General features: G+C 44.0%; 1 protein-coding gene across 1 annotated transcript; it reads right to left on the bottom strand.

The window, feature by feature from the left end:
• Positions 1-452: 452 nt before the first annotated feature.
• On the bottom strand, positions 453-22,004 carry rgsl1 (regulator of G protein signaling like 1; the record flags this gene model as incomplete). Its single annotated transcript, XM_084185565.1, has 15 exons — positions 453-515; positions 10,616-10,703; positions 10,976-11,093; positions 11,428-11,618; positions 11,892-12,105; positions 12,344-12,563; positions 12,765-12,827; positions 12,934-13,123; positions 13,390-14,269; positions 14,514-14,675; positions 14,807-14,905; positions 20,730-20,859; positions 21,455-21,529; positions 21,669-21,748; positions 21,971-22,004. The coding sequence occupies 15 exons, from the start codon at positions 22,002-22,004 to the stop codon at positions 453-455; spliced, it is 2,607 nt and encodes an 868-aa protein (XP_084041691.1).
• Between the last annotated feature and the right edge of the window lie 146 nt (positions 22,005-22,150).

Genomic DNA, 22,150 nt, shown 5'->3' with positions numbered 1-22,150 from the left:
TTCCCTAAATACCAAAATGTGTAACAGCATGTACTGTAATATTGATAGTAATAATAACACTAGCTATAGGTCACTTTTTCCAGCAGAAGATGAGGTTGGGGAAGATGGTTATGATAGCTGGGTGGAACAGTCCTCTGTCTACTTTCCCTGTGGAGCATAGCAGCAGTATGGCATCCCTCTGGGTCTCAGCTATGTTTATCTACAAACAAAGCAGCACAGAGTTACCATATTATATTAACCATAACACGATATGGGATATAAAAAGACAGCCAATGGGACTGCAGATGAAAATAAGAAATGTAATAAGTATCATATAAAACATGATATCATATAAAACCACAGTATCATATAAGACATCTGAACTAAGTAGTCCTACCCTGAGTTTGGGAGAGATCTCTGACTTGAGGAAGATCTTGATGATCATGTCAGCCTTCTGGTGTAGCATAGCATGGTCATTCTCTCCATACATCCCTGCAGACGCCATCACTGAGCCTGAATCTGCCATGTTCCTGAACCTGCAACACAACAACAACAAAAACAACAGGTTAGCGGTATCAGGACACACATTAAAGAGTTAATGTCTGCACCCTGCGGAAATCTAATTAGCATAATAAAAACAGCCCCATAAAAATGTGTCTGTTTAAGCTAGAGATATGTTTTTTTTTGTTGCACGGGCTGTGTATCACATCCGCCGATGTCAGCCTCCTGCATCTGCGGTGGAAAGTGGCAGAGCTACAGCTGTGTTTTTCAGACCAGGAGACATAGGCGCGGTAAAGAGGTCAATGGAACGCAGACCGTGGGGGATAGAAGAAAGCTGCCGGATTGGCACACATTCAATAAATCTAACAAAGTGGATATTCGTCAAATCTGTCATGATTGATGTATTGTAACAGGCCCTCGATGTGGTTACTAAAGTCCGATTTGGATATATTGGCTGTTTTCGCTGCATAACATTTAGAAGTAGTCCCTTTCCAGGTTTAGAAGAAGTGAATGCTAATACTAACTCATGTTCGTATAAGCTGGTAGCATAGCTAGCATACAGAAATCGGTGGTGGTAGTCAGTCGTTTTTAACTGCAATGTAGTTGATTGGTGACAATGGCATGAACATCTATTGGGGTTGACATCCATACAAGCATTATTCTTCGATTTCTACCTCAACATAGTGTGAAATACACATAATAAATTGCCTAAAAGTAGGCACATTTTGCTGGGGGGATTCAGGATCTTTCCCCCACGCATTTCCATGGCATTTCCATTGTCTGGGTCGAGTTCCATGGACCTCTTTACCGCATCTATCCCGAAAATCAGTCTTCTCGCAAAACTTTCTGTAGCGTCCGGTTTGGGCTACAAACTATTATGTCCCCTCTATGGAAAGATGAGACTCTCACGAACACGACGGTGTTCACCGTTTTGCTCTACAATCCCCACAAGCGTCACAGGACTCATCTGAAGTCAGTACCGCCGATGTGCCAACTTCGGTCAGTAGTGTCCAAACGGTTTGGGCTACACACTAATCGAAAGGTGAGATGCTCACCAATACGTACACTACCAGTCATCAGTTTGGACACACCTACTCATTCAAGGGTTTTTCTTTATTTTTACTATTTTCTACATTGTAGAATAATAGTGAAGACTTCAAAACTATGAAATAACAGATATGGAATCAAGTAGTAACCAAAAAAGTGTTAAACAAATCAAAATATATTTTATATTTGAGATTCTTCAAATAGACACCCTTTGCCTTGATGACAGCTTTGCACATTCTTGGCATTCTCTCAACCAGCTTCACCTGGAATGCTTTTCCAACAGTCTTGAAGGAGTTCCCACCTATGCTGAGCACTTGTTGTCTGCTTTTCCTTCACTCTGCCGTCCGACTCATCCCAAACCATCTCAATTGGGTTGAGGTCGGGGCATTGTGGAGGCCAGGTCATCTGAAGCAGCACTCCATCACTCTCTTTCTTGGTAAAATAGCCCTTACACAGCCTGGAGGTGTGTTGGGTCATTGTCCTGTTGACGCCCGCAAGCCTCACAAGACTCGTCTGAAAGTAACCTGGTAGAATGAGCCCTCAGGCCCTCCAGGGGCTGTAAACCATTAGTACAGTATTATACGTTAATATAATAGCCTCCACTACCCAATGGGATAGCAGCTGACGAGAGAGGGGCCCATCTTTGCATGGGGGCGCCCAGGACACGAAGAGTTGGTCCCTCTTGTGCCATGCTTTTGTTCAATCCAAGTAGATACAACGTGCGTACTGGACATAAACAGTAGAGACGCCCTTCTTCCATAGAGTTGAAGGGCGGCGGGCTGAAAGGGCAATCAGCAAAGCCGTCTTGAAGGAGAGATATTTCAACTGCACACTTTCCAGCGGCTCAAAAAGTTGCAGAAAAATCACCTGAAGCACAATAGACAGGTCCCAAGACAGGGCTAAAGGCTTAGGGATTGGCTACTTTAGTGCCCAAAAAGGGGGTTAAATATGGGTCGCAAAAATGTATGAATTAATATGTTATTCAATGCTTTTCTATGGGCTAATAGCATTAAGGCCAAATTCAATATTTCATCAAATATTTTTTGTTTAGTTTGTTTTTTTATAACTACAGGGGTCTTAAAATTCTAAATCAAATAACTAAATGATCCTTGGTATGACCATCTTAAAACAATTCCATATGTTAGCTTAGTGGAAACCCAGGCCCATAGATCTTATGGGGTTAACAGCACAGACAGAACTGAAACCTTTAACGATTCAAAACAAACATACACTAACATTATGCAACCAACACAAATACTAGTCTAAAACTACATAAAGGCCCAGTGCAGTCCAAAACATTAAGAACACCTGATATTTCCATGACATAGACTGACCAGGTGAAAGCTATGATCCCTTATTGATGTCACTTGTTAAATCCACTCAAATCAGTGTACATGAAGGGGAGGAGACAGGTTAAAAAATGATTTTTAAGCCTTGAGACAATTGAGACATGGATTGTGCATGTGTGCCATTCAGAGGGTGAATGGGCAAGACAAAATATTTAATTGCCTTTGAACGGGGTATGGTAGTAGGTGCCAGACGCACCAGTTTGTGTCAAGAACTGCAAAGCTAATGATTTTCACGCTCAACAGTTTTCCTGTGGAGTCAACATGAGCCAGCATCCCTATGGAAAGCTTTCAACATCTTGTAGAGTCCATGGGGGGGGGGGGGGGGGGGTCTTAATGTTTTGTACACTCAGTGTATATATCCACACTATGCAGTTGGAATAATACTGTGACATTTTTAAAATTATGATAATAATGCCCTTTTAGTGTAAGAAGTTGGTTCCCAAACTAGGGGTCACTGACATGAAAATGGGGTCGCGGGATAATATATAGATAATATAATATTGTCTTTGTATCTCAAAATCATTGTAAAGTGATTAACCTTAAAAATTATTCAAATCTAAAAGATAGAATTCAACCAGAGAGCGCCCTTAGATCATGGGAAAAGGCCGCACTTGACCGTTGCACTTGAATCATTCCCACGGTCAATGGCTAGGCCCACTACCCTATGAAACAACACACTATTGCAGAGACTTTGATATTACCGGCCACAATTGATATGGTGAAAACAATGTGTGGGGAGGCAGTGGTACAGAAACTCACATCAATACCTTTGTCAGATAACACTGTTAAACTAATAATTGATGCTATTGCTAGCAATCAAGAGGAAACTCTGAACGACTCAAAAACTCCCCAGCCTATGCTCTCCAAATGGACTTTAGCTGAGAGGGCCGAGATGCCCATGCATTGACTTTTGTTCGCTATACATGTCGGGGGATGCTATTCACGAGGACATGTTGTTCTGTCTCACGATAGCCAAGCATGAAATGGCACAGGGGATGTTCAGTGTGCTGTGTGGTTATATTGACGAAAAACAGATTCCATGGGATCGAATGGTTGGCTTTTGCACAGATGGGGCTCCATCTATGGCGGGACAGCAGGCAGGGGCCTCTGCACTCTAGTTATGAATGTGTCTCCCTCTACCATATGGGCGCATTGTATAGTACACCGAGAGAAACTGGCGGCAAAAGAGCTGAGCACAGAACTCTGAGATATACTGCAGCAGGTAACTTCATTTGTAAACTACATCAAACCACAACCACTGTGCGCACGCCTGTTTGCAAAACTATGTGGAGACATGGGTAGGTTCATGCTCTACAACATTCGGAGAGTACGACTCTGCCTTACACAGGAAGCGGCACAGGTCCTAATCCAGGCACTTGTCATCACCCGTCTGGATTACTGCAACTCGCTGTTGGCTGGGCTCCCTGCCTGTGCCATTAAACCCCTACAACTCATCCAGAATGCCGCAGCCCGTCTGGTGTTCAACCTTCCCAAGTTCTCTCACGTCACCCCGCTCCTCCGCACACTCCAGCTTGAAGCTCGCATCTGCTACAAGACCATGGTGCTTGCCTACGGAGCTGTGAGGGGAACGGCACTTCCATACCTTCAGGCTCTGATCAGTCCCTACACCCAAACGAGGGCATTGCGTTCATCCACCTCTGGCCTGCTGGCCCCCCTACCTCTGCGGAAGCACAGTACCCGCTCAGCCCAGTCAAAACTGTTCGCTGCTCTGGCACCCCAATGGTAGAACAAGCTCCCTCACGATGCCAGGACAGCGGAGTCACTCACCACCTTCCGGAGACACTTGAAACCCCACCTCTTTAAGGAATACCTGGGATAGGATAAAGCAATCCTTCTACCCCCCCCTTACCCCACCCCAGAGAAAAAGAAAAAAAAACATATTGTAAAGTGGTTATCCCACTGGCTATAAGGTGAATGCACCAATTTGTAAGTCGCTCTGGATAAGAGCGTCTGCTAAATGACGTAAATGTAAATGTAAATGGATCAGAGCATGACAATGTTCTATTTCACACTGAGGCTTGGTGGTTATCGAGGGGGATTGTTGGAAAGATTTTTCGCATTGAGAGTGGAACTGTTGTCATTCACAATGGATGTAAAAAAAAAAAGAAACCTTTTGGTTGACGTTCAGTGTAATGAAAACAGACATATTTGGGAAACTGAACAAACTGAATGCAACCATGCAATGGAAATACAAAAACATTCTACAGATGACTGACTGAATCAGTGGATTCAGAGGAAAGAATTCTTATTGGAGAGAGAGTCTTTCAAAATTGAACCATGCCCCTTCCCTCAGCTGTGCATGTTTCTAACAGAAAACAGCATCAGTAAGGGTCCCACACGAGTGATGACTGCTCACCTCCAACGCTTGGAAGAGCACTTTGGGATATACTTCCTAATCCGTTTGACTTTGATCCTGGCTCAGTTGACATGCCTGTAAGTGAAATCGAACAGCTGATCGAGCTGTCATGTGACCGAATGCATTCACGGGTCACTACAGAAGAATACCCTGCTGTCTCCCTCTGAGCATTAATGCCACGTTCAAAACAACTGGGACCTGGGAACTTGGAACTTGGAAATATCTGACTTCCAACTTCATTGTGTTCAAGAAAACTGGGAACTCTGGGAAAAAAAACAAGCTCCAACTTGGATTATTATTATTTTACGGTCATTAAACTCAGAATTCCAATTTGGGAACTCGGGGCTCTTTCTAGAGCTCCGACCTGGAGATCACTGATGTCATGATTTGACCTTGTATTTTTCAGAGTTCCCAGTTGTCTTGAAAGCACCATAAAACGCAAGGTACCCTTCGCCAGCTCATCTGTGTGAAGCTGGATTCAGTGCTCTTGTCTGCATTAAAACCAAATACAGTGGCTTGCGAAAGTATTCATCCCCCTTGGCATTGTTCCTATTGTGTTGCCTTGCAACCTGGAATTAAAATAGATTTTTTGGAGGGGTTTGTACAATTTGATTTACACAACATGCCTAACACTTTGAAGATGCAAAATATTAATTTTTTGTGAAACAGACAAGAAATAAGACAAAAAAACAGAAAACCTGAGCGTGCATAACTATTCACAAAGTCAATACTTTGTAGCGCCACCATTTGCAGCAATTACAGCTGCAAGTGTCTTGGGGTATGTCTCTATAAGCTTGGCACATCTAGCCACTGGGATTTTTGCCCATTCTTCAAGGCAAAACTGCTCCATCTCCTTCAAGTTGGATGGGTTCCTCTGGTGTACAGCAATCTTTAAGTCATACCACAGATTCTCAATTGGACTGAGGTCTGGGCTTTGACTAGGCCATTCCAAGACATTTAAATGTTTCTCCTTAAACCACTCGAGTGTTGCTTTAGCAGTATGCTTAGGGTCATTGTCCTGCTGGAAGGTGAACCGCCGTCCCAGTCTCAAATCTCTGGAAGACTGAAACAGGTTTCCCTCAAGTATTTCCCTTTATTTAGCGCCATCCATCATTCCTTCAATTCTGACCAGTTTCCCAGTCCCTGCCGATGAAAAACATCCCCACAGCATGACGCTGCCACCACCATGCTTCACTGTGGGGATGGTGTTCTTGGGGTGATGAGAGATGTTGGGTTTGCGCCAGACATAGTGTTTTCCTTGATGGCCAAAAAGCTCAAATTTTAGTCTCATCTGACCAGAGTACCTTCTTCCATATGTTTGGGGAGTCTCCCACATGCCTTTTGGCGAACACCAAACGTGTTTGCTCATTTTTGTCTTCAAGCAATGCCTTTTTTCTGGCCACTCTTCCGTAAAGCCCAGCTTTGTGGAGTGTATGGCTTAAAGCGGTCCTATGGACAGATACTCCAATCTCCGCTGTGGAGCTTTGCAGCTCCTTCAGGGTTATCTTTGGTCTCTTTGTTGCCTCTCTGATTAATGCCCTCCTTGCCTGGACCGTGAGTTTTGGTGGGTGGCCCTCTCTTGGCAGGTTTGTTGTGGTGCCATATTCTTTCAATTTTTTAATAATGGATTTAATGATGCTCCGTGGGATGTTCAAAGTTTCAGATATTTTTTTATAACCCAACCCTGATCTGTACTTCTCCACAACTTTGTCCCTGACCTGTTTGGAGAGCTCCTTGGTCTTCATGGTGCCGCTTGCTTGGTGATGCCCCTTGCTTAGTGGTGTTGCAGACTCTGGGGCCTTTCAGAACCGGTGTATATATACTGAGATCATGTGACAGATCATGTGACACTTAGATTGCACACAGGTGGACTTTATTTAACTAATTAAATGAATTCTGAAGTTAATTGGTTGCACCAGATCTTATTTAGGGTCTTCATAGCAAAGGGGGTGAATATATATGCACGCACCACTTTTCCATTATACATTTTTTTGAATTTTATTAAACAAGTTATTTTTTTAATTTCACTTCACCAATTCAGACTATTTTGTGTATGTCCATTACATGAAATCCAAATAAAAATCTATTTAAATTACAGGTTGTAATGCAACAAAATAGGAAAAACACCAAGGGGGATGAATACTTTTGCAAGGCACTGTATCGATCCAGGTTGGCTGTGACAGCAGAGTTGAGGTGCGCACACACCCTGACTGTCACGCCCTGGCTCTGGGGACTATGTTATGTTGAGCCAGGGTGTGTAAGTCTATGTTTAATTTTCTATGTTGGGCTGAGTGACTCCCAATCAGAGGCAACGAGTGTCAGCTGGGTATCTCTGATTGGGAGCCATATTTAACTGTTGGTCTTGCACTTTGTGTTTTGTGGTTTCTTGTTCCTTTTGGTTGTGTATCGAAGGACTTCACGTTTCGTTCTTTGTTTTGATCGTGTGATCAGTCGAATAAATATAATATGTTCACCCGCAACGCTGCGCCTTGGTCTCCCTCATTAGACGATCGTGACAGAAGAAACCACCTTAACCAGACCAAGCAGCGTGTTCAGGAGCCATCGCTGGCAGATCTCCGTGGCAACCTCGACTGGATCAAGCAGCGGGACGAGGAGAGAGGATGGACGTGGGAGGAGATGATTGCGAGTCTGGCAAGAGGGAGGAGAGACCCCCAGGAAATTTTTAGGGGGGGGCTCACGACGTCGGGCCAGCAGGTGTACGGGTTAGAGCGGTGCAAGGCGTTGGCAGAGAAGGCCGCCAGGTTAGGGGGGCCACTGGGCACAGAGGAGAGGGAAAGTGTGGAGGCACGGCGAGAGGTACTGGGGTGTGTTACCAGTTTGGTCCGGCCCGTTCCTGATCCCTGCGTGGGGCCAGTGGTGTGTGTCCCCAGTACGGTCCGGCCTGTTCCTGCCATTCCCACCAAGTCAGTGGTGCGCGTCGTCAGCCCAGCCCGGCCTGTTCCTGCCATTCCCACCAAGTCAGTGGTGCGCGTCGTCAGCCCGGCCCGGCCTGTTCCTGCCATTCCCACCAAGTCAGTGGTGTGCGTTGACAGCCCAGCCCGGCCTGTTCCTGCTCCACGCACAAAGCCTACGGTGTGCGTCGACAGCCCAGCCCGGCCCGTTCCTGCTCTCCGCACCAAGTCTGTGGTGCGCGTCGCCAGCCCAGTCCGGCCCATCCAAGCTTCCCGCACCAAGCCAGTGGTGTGCGTCGTCAGTCCGGCACGGCCCGTTCCTGCTCTCCGCACCAAGTCTGTGGTGCGCGTCGCCAGCCCAGTCCGGCCCATCCAAGCTTCCCGCACCAAGCCAGTGGTGTGCGTCGTTAGCCCTGTCCAGCCCGTTCCTGCTCTCCGCACCAAGTCTGTGGTGCGCGTCGCCAGCCCGGTCCGGCCCGTCCAAGCTCCCCGCACCGGGTCAGTGGTGTGCGTCGTCAGCCCGGTCCGGCTCATTCCTGCTCCCCGCACCAAGTCAGGGGTGCGCTTCGTCAGCCCGGTCCGGCCCGTTCCTCCTCCACGCATCAAGCCAGGGGTGTGCGTCGTCAGTCCAGCACAACCCGTGCCTGGGTCATGTCCGGAGCCGGATCCGCCGCCGAGGCGCAGTGCCCACCCGGTCCCTCCCCTGTTGTGGTTGTTTGGCGCGGCCGGAGTCCGCGCCTTTGGGGGGGGGTACTGTCACGCCCTGGCTCTGGGGACTATGTTATGTTGAGCCAGGGTGTGTAAGTCTATGTTTAATTTTCTATGTTGGGCTGAGTGACTCCCAATCAGAGGCAACGAGTGTCAGCTGGGTGTCTCTGATTGGGAGCCATATTTAACTGTTGGTCTTGCACTTTGTGTTTTGTGGTTTCTTGTTCCTTTTGGTTGTGTATCGAAGGACTTCACGTTTCGTTCTTTGTTTTGATCGTGTGATCAGTCGAATAAATATAATATGTTCACCCGCAACGCTGCGCCTTGGTCTCCCTCATTAGACGATCGTGACACTGACTTGACAGAGATGAGGACCACACACCCTGACTTTGAGAAGCACCGACATGACATGCATCAAGCACACCCATCTCATTAGTGGTGGTGAGATAAGATGCATTATATCAGACTAATTTGCAAATGACTGTCATTAGCCCCACATTAAAAGTAAATGATGGTGAGTTTAGAATACAGTCAGAAATACTGTTAGAATTTCAATTGACTGCCATAGCCCCCATTAAAAAAGTAAACATTGGCTGTTAATTACATATTTTTTTCCTCATGGTTGGGGTCGTGAGAATTTTCAGATATCAAAATGGGGTTGAGGGCCAAAAACGTTTGGGAACCCCTGGTGTAAGAGCTGTTTGAAAAGACCGCCTGAAATTTCAGTCTGTTTTGGTGGGATGGAATTTTGGCCAGTACATTTGTTTATAGACCAATAAGAAAGAGATTTCCAAACCTCTGTAAATAACAGCTAATTTTCAGTTTTCCCCCACTCAGACCACTCCCAGACAGTCCTAGTAAATGTCTTGCTTGAGAAATTGCTCTTTGCTAAGAAGCTACTTTTGTTTCTTTTTGACCATTTTAATTGAAAACAATCAGAGCAAGGTACTTAATTTTTATCCAGAAATGATTTGATATTGGACCTTTAAATTGAAACTGTGAATAGAAGTGAATGTCAATAATGTAAGAAGGAAAACATATACGTGACCTTGTGAGACATCTCAATCTTACCTCTCACTCTCCAGGTAGAAAGATAGGTCGTTGATGAGGAAGTCAATGATAATGACTTTACCGTTAACGACCCGTCTCTTCATGTGGGAGGTATCCCCCTCTTCTTTAGGAGGGGCAGGGGAGTCACATGCTATAGGAGATAAGGTCAACTTAGTTGTGTATACTGCTGGCACCAGAACTAGGATTAAAACCCTGATGAAGGTCTAACACCGAAACATTGGTTTGTGGAACATCCAAGATCACCAGTGTGCTGGAGATTTGTCCTTTTTTATAAATATTTATTTTTTCTGTAGCACCTGGAGAAACTATACATTGTTTAGCACCAGAACCAGGACCAGAATGGAGATAAGGGACTGAGGACAGCTTACCTTCGGAGAAGTGGCGGTAGCTCATTCTCAGGTACAGCTCAAACTCAGTCCTCGTGCGAGGATCCTTCATTGCGTTTTGAAACTTACAGACTGTCTTGATGAATCGGCAAAACACCATCCAGACATTTTTCTTCAGGGTGAGGTGCATAAGGAGTGAGTGAGTGAGTGAATGAATGAATGAATGAATGAATGAATGAGAGAGAACATTTTAGATACCATTGCCCAAGAGGGTTATACAGTGATTGTACAACTGTCTAGTGTCTAACAGTACATAGAGGATGAGAGGCTGGGTGTTGTTTCTACCAGTTTGTTCTTCAGTATGGCTCCTCTCAGGCAGGACTCTGAGCCCACAGCAGGACATGGTGGGAACGTGTCTTGGTACTGCTTGAACCTGCAGGGAATCATCCAAACACACACATCGGATTAACACACACTGTTTTGTCTGCATCCAAACAAACACACTTCACATCAATCACAGAGTTCTGTCAAGTAGCATCAATCATCCATAGCCTGGTCCCAGATCTGTTTGTTCCATCTTGTCAACTTCTATGGTTATTGTCATGTTTGGCATAACAACGACCATAGGAGTTGGCTATACAGCACAAACAAATATAGGACCAGGCTAAATCAACTCATGTCCACATGGATAAATAATCTCAATACCATGTTCCTTCCAGTGACTTGGTGACCAGGTCCTGGATGGTGTAGAGAACCTCACAGGAAACAGTTCTCATCTGAGCCACCTGGGAGATGATGTCAGCATTGCACTGCAGATAGCCCACTGTGGGAGGATGCTAGTTGTGTTAGCCTTTTCACTTCAATACATCTCTTTTAGAAATAATACAGACAGTCCTTTAAGAGTATCAGCAGAAAATAGTGAGATGGAGAGCCATGGTGGACACACAATGCTCCCTAGGGGGCCAAGAAGACTAAGCAAAGTTAGAAAAGAGTACCTCATCTCATATTGCAGAGAAAGGAGGGAAATAATGTTTTACCAGCCAGCATTACCAATGTATGACAGCAAAGAGAATAAGGCACCATTGATGTCAGCTTGGCTAAAGGTCACCAAGGACAGAATCTGACAGGAATAATGAATAAGGATTTGAGGACTGTACTGGGGTCATCCCGGCGTAAGAACTTATTCACGATGGCGAGGATTTTGATCTTCTGAGGTGTCGGCCGGTCGATGGCTCTCAGCTTCTCTACTTCCAGTGTGAAGAGCAGCGCTCCTTGGGCATAGTGGAAACGCAGAAAGCGCTTGAAGTAGTCCAGACTCACCGGGTTCCGGAACACATCTCCAAACGACCTGTAGCACGGAGACAAACAATACAGCCATATACACATTAACATTTTAGTCATTTAGAAGGTGCTCTTAGAGCTCTTATTCAACTAAAGTAAGTAAAAGAGCCACTTATCACAATCATTGCAAGTAAAACCTTCTACAAAACAGCCGGCTTCTGCAAAATCGGTGGTAGCTGAAGATTCTTACTTATGCTATATTAGATACACTCAATAGATAAACAATGAGTCAATGAACTCAATGAACAAGGAAGCATTTAAGGTGGTGTCCCAACAGTACCTTGGCCTCATAGACAGCCTGCGAACAAAACTGTTGTCTTTCTTCAACATCAGAGGGGCTTTCTTCATCAAGGAACCAGCGGATACTGGCTTAGAGCTTTCGCCGTCTGAGAAAGGCTTCCTCTTCTGGTACAGCAAATAGTTAACACTCAGATTCTCCACTGCCAGCTTTGGGTACCTCACCGCCAGCAAGTCAAACGGCAGATCAAGTGGCTCTAGAGACAGACACAATGACTGTATTCACAGGGCCTTGATTCCTTATCCTGTAAGTGTGCTTTCCACATAATAGAAATGTTACAATGCAACTATACATGGAGTTAAACTTATCATTCTTTCATTGTGCATTCTGTAGTAACACCTGCATTGCTCTCTAGTAGCCTTAGTTACAACTGAATCCGCACATCCCCTTACTCTCCTTAACTCCTCTGTGTTAGTCCTTGGTTACGTTCCTACCAGTCTTCTTGTAGTGCAGGTGGACAGACCCTCCTCTCTTCACGTCCTCTAGAGCCATCAGGGCCCAGTTCTCCTGCCTATCAGAGAGCTGCTCTGTGTCTCCATGGCTACAGCAGGACTGACAAAGGGCCAGAGCCTCCCTCATCCTCCTGACCTGCTGCTCTTCTGTGTTCTGGCCACTCGGAGATAGCATCTGACCGCAGTTCACACTGGCACTCTCCTGATGGTCAAATCAGAAGGGAAAATTTTATAACATAAGATAACCCTCAACAGAGTTAAAGGGGAGATGGGAAGATACGTGTGTGTGTGTGTGTGTGTGTGTAAAAGGAGGGGGACACACATTTCCGTTGTTCACTGTAACTATGGACAATACTGTTGTATTGTATAATCAATTTGCATAAAACGAAATAAAATCAGTTACCAGACAGGAACAGAAATGTTTGTCTTCTTCGTCCAAAAAGGAATCATAAGATGCACAAAGCACCTACAAAAAATGTCCATTACCAATACATTGACTCAAGACATTCTAAAATATTCACAATATTTTTAAAACATTCAAACATAACTGTATGTCAACATGCTGACTTTACCTTACAGATCTCATGTTTGGCTGTGTATATCCACGGTATGACTGCTCCAGAGGGCAGGAGTCTACAGAGCTGCCTGCTGGTGTCCCTCTCCAGGAGGCCTACCCTCTCTGCGTTCTCCCCCAGGTAGGTGTGTGTGATCCTCCTTGCCACAGCCTGTCTCTGGCTGTGGAGGGAGTCATCTCCCTGGGCCCTGAGTATGGAGATAGATTACAGTCAAATAAAATATAGTTTACAAAAGTGAATGAGTCATCACTACCAAAAACAAATCATTATTAGCACATAAATACAACAATGTTTTTCTCTGTTAAACGCAGCACATTTTACAAACATATTTCTCGCTTTGGGCATTTTTACAGATGTTTCATTTTGAAAGTTGCATTCAGTATTTTCACAACAACACATTTGTTTGTAATTTCTTTTTCAATAATTTACATTATTTTGTAAATATCTCCATACCTGAGTACCAGGCTAAGGAACAGCTCCAGGTCCTGCCAGAGCCCCAGATGCTGCAGCTCTCTCTCCATTCCCCTGGCCCTCAGGAAGGCAGCTAAGGGCCCACCAGCCAAGCTGTCAGCTGACAGGGCAGGCTGAAGGTAGTTGTAGCAGTGGGACTCTGGAGTTGCGGGTGCAGTGGGAACTGGTAAGACAGACGGCTGGTAGTAGGCAGGAGTCTCCATACAGGTGTGTGGAATAAGTACTTCTCCCTCCTGGATCCCCTCAACATCAATGTTTGGGAGAGGGTTGCCAATTCTGTGGCTGGACTTGAGGTTGTCCACTTTGCTGGTTTGTTTGCTGCAGGTTTGGGATTTTGTATCATCAGGCATGTTGAGGGATTGTTCAGTTGTGGCATCAATCTGGTATTTGGTTTGACTGCTATGCACAACATTAGTGCACCCTTCCTGGTCTGTTTCAACCCCAAGAGGAAGCCACTGGCAACAGAGGCGTACATCTTGGATCTTCTCCTTCTCCCGGGCTACCATTACGGATCTGTTCTGTGGTTCCTTATGGGGCATCCAGAGGAGTCTCTTGGTGTTTTTGGAGCAGTAGGTCCCAGTTGCACCCCCAGTCAGCTCTGCCTCCACCTGTCCCAGGCCTGGGTCCAGTCGAGCAGGTATATCAAGCAAATCCGCAGGAGCAGAGTGGGATGCGATGGCGCTGTACTCCTGAACGATTTGGCTGCACTCTGCAGCTCTCCAGAGTGAGTCCTTGCAGTATCTTAGAAACTGAGGAAGCCAATAGTGCTGCAGCCGATGTAAAGCTTTGTTATACATCTGACCGATGATCTGCTTTCTGGCACTGTCGGGTAGCTCACTGGATAGAATGCTAATCATTTCATCTACCAGACAGACACAGGAGAGCATAGACAAAGGGATTTAAATGAAGAAAAAAACATCAACACATCAACACAGCACTCAAGAGTATGCAGCCCTATAGGTCAGACAAGGGGCAGGTGAGTAGTTTCAGGACAGGTAACGGCGATGTGGCCTGGCTCTCTCTTGAATGAATAATCTTGATCTTTTTTCATGGTGACTTTCTCGATCCCAGGGAAATGCACTTTGTCACCAGTTTAGTCTCCTTACCTCGTGGTATGTGACAGATAGCCATGACGCTGGATCCCTCTGTGAGATGGATGGCTCTGATGACAGTCAGCAGGGCCAGGTATCTGTGTTTCTGACCTGCATCCTCACAGTCCATGTTGAACAACCTGGACACTCTCACACAGAACGACACCAGCTCCTTCCCTGCACACACACACAGGAAGCATGAGTCAATGAATGACCACACGTGGAAAATACATACAAATAAATTAGTAATGCCACCGCATAGGCCAGGAATACACACACACACACACACACAAACACCAGTCACCTACCACGAGTGCCCTTGATGAAAATGCTGAAACGCCTCATCCCTCTCCCGCTCCCAATGCATCTCCTCAGCAGCCACTGGTCTTCTGTTGTCCATTTCAACACTTCAACCAACAAGAATTTCAGATTATGCACAGTACAGGAGTGACCTTACTCTGTGAATCTGTCAGCAGGGTTTTCACACAGCTGACCCAAACATAGACTACTATGTGCCTGTATGGAATTGACAGTAAACACATGTGGCATAAAGACACGGTTGGTGGGGCAGGGGAGCAAACTCGGGTCGCTGGTGTGAAAGGCAAACACCCTTGGCCCCCCCCCACACCGGCCCATTTTTCCCCTCGAGGCCTCCACACAGGCATTTTTTTCCTTGAGGCCCCCATTATTAGTCAGATAATGATCATTTTGCACACAAAAAAACAAGTAAGACAGGCGCACTGGGCTAAAAATAGACCAGCCCATCTGGCATTTGCCCGAAATGCCAGATGACCAGTCCGTCCCTGGTGGGAGGCAGATATAAAAAATAGGGATTTTGGGCAAATGCCAGATGGGCTGGTCTATTTTTAGCCCAGTGCGCCTGTCTTACTTGTTTTTCTGTGTGCAAAATGATCATTATCAAATTACTCAGGTTTGTTTGTTTGTAAACAGTTAAAAGAAAAGTTTACCCAACATCCTGGAATTCCCAAGTGATTCCATACTGTCACGGAATCAGCCGAGGCTGCCCCTCCTCCTTGCTCGGGCAGGCTTCGGCGTTCGTCGTCCCCGGAATACTAGCTGCCACCGATCTATGTTTCGGTGTTTGTCTAGTTTGTCCTGATTGTTTTCACCTGTTTCCCATTATGTTTTATTGTATTCCCTTTATAACCCCCTGTCTCTCATTGGTTATTGTGTGTGATTGTTTTCCGTGAGGTCGGCAGTGTTCGGGTGTATGCGTATTTTGTTTCCTCCCTGTTTGGAGGTTTTGTTTGTATTTTGATTACTGTGCTAGTAAAGTTCGTCTGCCAGTAGCTCGGTGTCCTGCGCTTGACTTCGGTCACCGCATACACGTCACCCTGACACATACATTCAAACTAATTCAGTGGAGTTTGCCCTCTCCCCTCCCTGTAGTGCTGTACTGAAACATCTGCAAAAATGGGTCACGTGACTTGTGACATTGCTGGCTGCAGGCCTCGCTCTGTTCCATTGCCAGTGAATTGATGATTCAGAAATCTGCGAAGTGTGGACAAATGTGTTGTTTTATTGAAAGCGTGCGGCCGAATTAGCTATTTTTTACAAAAGTACTATTGGTTTTGAGTCAGTAAATGTGTACTTTTCCACGTAAAACATTCGCAATTATTGTATATAATTATTTCATGTAGCCGACTGCCACTGCAGCAGAGATGGGTAACAACTGTGCATGTGCGCTATCCATAGTTTTAAAAAACTGTAGTGTTTCTGCGGACTGTAGTGTTTACTACAGTGTTTCTTTGCGGATACTACACAATTATAGAGTAAGTACTACAAATAATCGAGGGATACTACAGTGTGTAGTATAGTATTCTACAGTATACTACAATTTACTACTGAATTCTATAGTAAGTACTGGAGTATTCTATAGTAAACAAAAAAAAATTGTGGGTATTCACAGATGTGCGGAGAAGTGAAGATCACCTTACACATTAGTTATACAAAGTAAACAACAACCTACAAACATGTCTGACGACGAAATACTCGCGAGTGATGAAGAAAACTACTGGAGGGACACCGATGGTGTCTACTAACCATATTTATTTGAGCCTGAGTATTCGGACGAAGAATTTAGGCAAATTGAGCTTTAGATGGCCACCGCCACTCTAGCCACCGAAGCTGCAGCAGCAGCTAGACCACAGCCCCAACCAATCCCCAGGATCCACACAGACTGGTGGTGCAGTTGTGGCAATTGTGCGCCAATGCCGACAGGTGAGGAATGTTTGTGCTGCAGAGAATTCGAAATCGTGACTACAATTCTTACAAAAATGGAGGAACGTAATGATGATGAAGAGCAGTTAGTTTGCTTTTGCGCCCACAGGGATTTTGCTGCCCTCAAACTCTGGTGTCCTGGATTTTTTTTGCGTATTCCAAAAACGAATTGGAGACGCAACGCTGTTCCAGCTGGGCCAAATTGACAATTATCAGACGGGTAAGTAGCTAAACTTTACTTTCTTTAATGATCGCTTATCATAAACCTCTATGAGTGGGACAGTTAGTGGGTTTATGTTTTCACATTAGCCCAAAACACTGTATAGCCTATGTTTATTTATCACAATGTTTTTGGGATATTCTATTCTGCAACGTAAGGTGACACAATGTCTATTGTCTCTCAACCCTCCTGTCATAAATACATTGGGCACATATGCTAACCTGTGGAGCACCTAGGCCCTCTACATGATATGGTGCAATGGTAATGACACAATAAGAACACCTCAAACTTCAAAGATCAGGCTAAGCTACATTCTGTACCTCAGCACGCTTGCTTTGTTGCTTTCTCTTTTTAAACGTGCCTTTGTATATTGGCACTGCGCCAGATCAAGTCTATGGAAATACAGAAGCAACAGCTGTATATTTTAGTATCCTTCGGTTTTCTGTCCCCATAATTTCCGATTGCATATCTCGTTCATATGCATCATCGCTGAAGTGGTTGCTACACACACGCAGCGATGCAAGGTTGGCTGCTGGAGTATTTACATCATATTTACTATTTCAAATTGCTACTAACCATATTCTGCATCTCTATCTTTTATCAGAAAACAGTTACATTTGGTGCCTTCTTCCATTGACTTCCTGTATATAGTGCAGCCAGGGATGGAACACCAACCTGCTCTTGCTGCCATCTCTTTTTCCACTTTGCATAACTAATTTTACCTGAGCCTAACTCTTATCAACTTTTGCACCAGCTCCTTCTCCCCCCAAAAATATTTTTTATATCCTTGACGTCAAGCTCCATATAAGGGCATACCATGACGTTTCTATGTGGCAGGGTGTCCCCAACGAGGGCGCAGATGTGTAGTTGTTACCCATCTCCGTTGCTGTGACAGTCAGCTACATATAATAATAATTTAAAATAATAGCAAATGTCTTACGTGGAAAAGTACACATTTTCTGACTCAAAACCAATAGTACATTTGACAAAAATAGCTAATTCGGCCGTACGCTTTCAATAAAACAACTAATTTGTCCACACTTGTGGAATTCTGAATCATTAATTCACTGGCGACAGAGCAGAGAGAAGCCTGCATCCAGCAACGTCACAAGTCACGTGATCCGTTTTTACAACTGTTTCAGTACAGCACTACAGAGAGAGAGAGAGAGGGGGGGGGGGGCAAACTCCACTGAACTAGTTTCAATGTATGGAATCACTTGGGAGTTTCTGGATTTTGGGTAAACTTCTCCTTTAATGTAAGGGGCTCAATACAGTTGTATTCCAGCCACTAGGGGGCATTCGGGTGAAGCCCGTGGGAAATTACAAAGAAAAGTTTGAATTGAGTGTTAGAATAAAATAAAAAAATAAAAATACTGTAAACTGCTGTTAACTCATGCTGACATGATTAACAGTCAAGTTAACACATTTGTTACTCTTTTATGAGTTTATAATGTAAGCTTAAACTTCAACGCGAAAGGTACTGTTTACTTGACTTTTAATAATATCAGCATGAGGTAACAGCAGTTTACAGCATTTTTCATTATTTTCTTATTCTAACACATTCAACAACAAAAAAATATAACATTAAAATAACACATTCAACTCAAATTTCCCATGGGCTTCACCCGAGTGCCCATAGTGGGTGGAATACAGCTGTAATGAGCCCCTTACATTAACAGTACACAATATTAACAAGATTACATTAAAGGCGTCTTAGATCTTACTTTCATTAAATAGGACTGACAATCCTAAAGTACTACAGTGCTTTCACAGCCTCAGAGGACTTGAATTTTTTATGACTGAGTTACACAAAACAACCCTAAAGCCAAACACATGGAATAATCTGCAACCAACTTCTCCGAAAATTCTCTACCACACCCCAAAAACTTTGTCAAAACTGCATGGTCACAAAGTAGTTGCTTTCACACAAGGAACAACACAAACTCTTCACAGGGCCTTCAGGACAAACACCTTGTCACTTTCTTCTTCTTCTGTGATTATAATGGCAGTCCGCAAAACAAATGTTAAAGGTGCATGCCGCCACCTACTGTGCTGGAGTGTGTGGTCAATCACGGTTTACCACATTTCTAAATCCTCCAACCTAACTCAGTACTTCTGAGAAAATAAAAAACAGCCCTACTAACTTCTAATAGACCCTCCCCATCCCCAAAATCCCTTCCAAACCCCCCCAACACCGTCCAACCTCAATGACCCTACACTTCCATCTTTCCCTCTCTTCAACATACTTACAACAATATAACAACACATGCTCCACCGTTTCATCGACCATACACTCCAGACACAAACCATTCACATGCTTACCAACCAGATGTAATGACGAATTCAACGTACAATGTCCTAAGCGCAATCAAGCAAACACCACCTCTTCCTTCCTAATCTGACCTTTGAATCTTGGTCCACCAACCTTTCTTTGGAGGTCATATAAATGCCGGCCCTTGGGCTCCTAGTCCCATCTCTTCTGCCACACATCTGATCTTACATTTAGCCTCACCTCTACCCAATGTAACATTAATATCAATTATATCTTGTTTCAAAGCTCTTTTGGCTAACTGGTCTACAATTTAATTCCCTTCCACACCCGAATGTGCTGGGACCCAGCAGAATCTCACTACTACACCCAGTCTCTCAATTCTCCATAATAACATTAATACTTCCAATAGTAGGTCACTCCTATTAGATTTACCAGATGATAAACTATTCAATACAGACAGAGAATCTGAGCATACTATAACAGGTTGTATGACCACCCACTGGAGGGCAACTACTATCACCAAACATTCAACTGAATATACTGACAGTTCATCTGTTAGTCTTCTACATATCTGCCCATCAAATTCAGGAATGTAAACGCCTGCTCCTGTGCGCCCACTATCTGAAAAGCGGTAAAAAAGCATGAACACTTCTACCAATGTAATTGTCAACCAGTTTCCCTATATCAATTACTTCTGATCAATCTTTCCTTTTCGGTACCAAGGTTAGATCAACAACAGGATCTGGGAGTAACCATGGAGGAACATCCGCTTTCACCACAGAAGGGCCAACCTCCAACTCCCTCAAACCACTCTCATCAGCAAGCTTTCCAACTGTCCAACCAAAACCACTGCCTTGTCAACTAGTATATTCCCAACAGTCATCTAGAACAGTAGCAGTCCTTTCAAATCAACCTCACATCCTTTCAAACTAGCCCAATAAGCTACTGACTATTTTTTAATGCCGTATATCCAAAGGCATCTCACCTGCCTCCACTAGTAAGGCACATACAGATGTTGATTTAAATGCACCAATACATATCCTTAAAGCTATATACTGGATTCTGTCCAGCCTCAGAAGCCAAGTCTTCACCGCTTCCATAAACTATACACCTGTAATCAATTGTAGTCCTGATCAGAGCTCTATAAATATCCATGAACGATTGTCTGTCAGCACCCCATTCATAACCAGAGACCGAGCACATAAGATTCACCACCTTCTTACACTTTGTTTCAACATTTATGACATTATCTTTCCATGTATATCACTCATTGTACATCGACCCAAATATTTGTACTTAGAAACCCTATACTTTGTATACTTTGTCACTTTCAACAGTTAAGGGGTGATTTTAATGCAATTTACATGTTCATCACTAAGAGTCCACGGGGAAACACTGACCAAAACTATGGTTCCTACCCTGTCACAATGTTTCTCTATGCTTTAGTTTTACAGTACCGCTATCATACTGCAACAACAAAACAAAAAAATCGGATTACCTTTTGAATGATGGTTTGAGAACTCCAAGAATTCTTTACAGAGAGTGTAGTAATGGAACAACTCTGTTTCCTTGAACAAGGTGAAGCGATGTGCAGTCAACCACTTACGAAACCCTCCTCTGTTCACCTCCTGTTATGTCAAAAATAAGTATAGCATATAACACATTAAATTTAAACAAAGTATAGCGAATTCTGGGGGTAGCCCTGAACAGAACTCAAACCCAGGTCTAGCGAACTATTAAACCAACACCTTAACGCCAAGAGGTACCTTTTGATGAGGCTGATAGATGTTGAGTTAGTGTCGCTACAATACCCCTTTCCTTCGAGAGAGCGTGTCCCCACACTTCTCTATACCAAGTCCCTTACGTGTACACGTCTCTGCAATGGCCTCACGAATGTGTGGGGTAAGCCCAGACCAGGACTCAAACCCGAGTCTAGCGACCATCAAGGCAACACCTTAACCGTTATGCCAAGAGGTTCCAACTTCTTAACGAGGTTGATAGTGGTTCAGTTAAGGTCGCTACAATATTAAATAAAAAATACCCAGACCTACTGCCTTTATTTTTCAAAATGAAGAAATTCCTTTGCATTCTTTCTCATGGGTATGTAGAGTAAAAGTTATGTTTTGAACTCTATTTGAACCCAATAGTTTTTAATGGACAGTGAGTACTGTTTCATAAATGAACCACACGAGGGCGCCATTCGTAAGGTTTTGGATTCTCTACCTGGCCTTGAGGTATCTCAGGACACGTTAACCATTTGTTGTCCGACAGAAAGAAGAGAGGAGTTTGACCAAAAACCTAGACAGAAAACAGATTGAAATATGACATAAATTCTGTGACAGTTATTCTGTTTTATTCTACTCAGTTATATTCTATTCTAAATTATGTGAAAGAGCTGTTCTATTTTATTATATTTTATATCGCAGAAGGGGCTCACCGGTAGGTTCAGAAAGGTGTTAAAGAAATCCACGAAAACGTCATTTCTCAGAAGATCTGACAGTCGGTCATCATCTCCACCTAAAATAGATACAAATGTGAACAAGTTGTAGTGTTGTTAGAATGTTTAAAATATATATATATATATATATATATATATATATATATATATATATATATATATGCCTAATTTTTATGTTAAGTGGGTCATGTTAGGTTTCAGCAAATAACATAGGCCTATGGAATGTGCAGGCCTACCGGTATTATAGTATTTGGTCTACTGTATTATTATGCAGAACATACCAGATGGTTTCAGTATTGATGAGTTGTTGGTCATTTTTATTCTACAATAGCTCAAGAAAGCAGATAGCCTACTGTCTACTCTGCAGCCTTTATGCCTTTGCCTTTATTCAGCCATGTCTTTTCACATGCAGTAGCTCTTTATCACCAATGACGTAATAATTTGATCACAAAATCGTAACG

Source organism: Coregonus lavaretus (assembly GCF_964263955.1).
Source record: "Coregonus lavaretus genome assembly, chromosome: 21".
In the NCBI taxonomy this organism is placed as follows: domain Eukaryota; kingdom Metazoa; phylum Chordata; class Actinopteri; order Salmoniformes; family Salmonidae; genus Coregonus; species Coregonus lavaretus.
The sequence above is the reverse complement of the archived record's forward strand: the minus strand, read 5'-3'. Positions and strand labels throughout refer to the sequence as shown.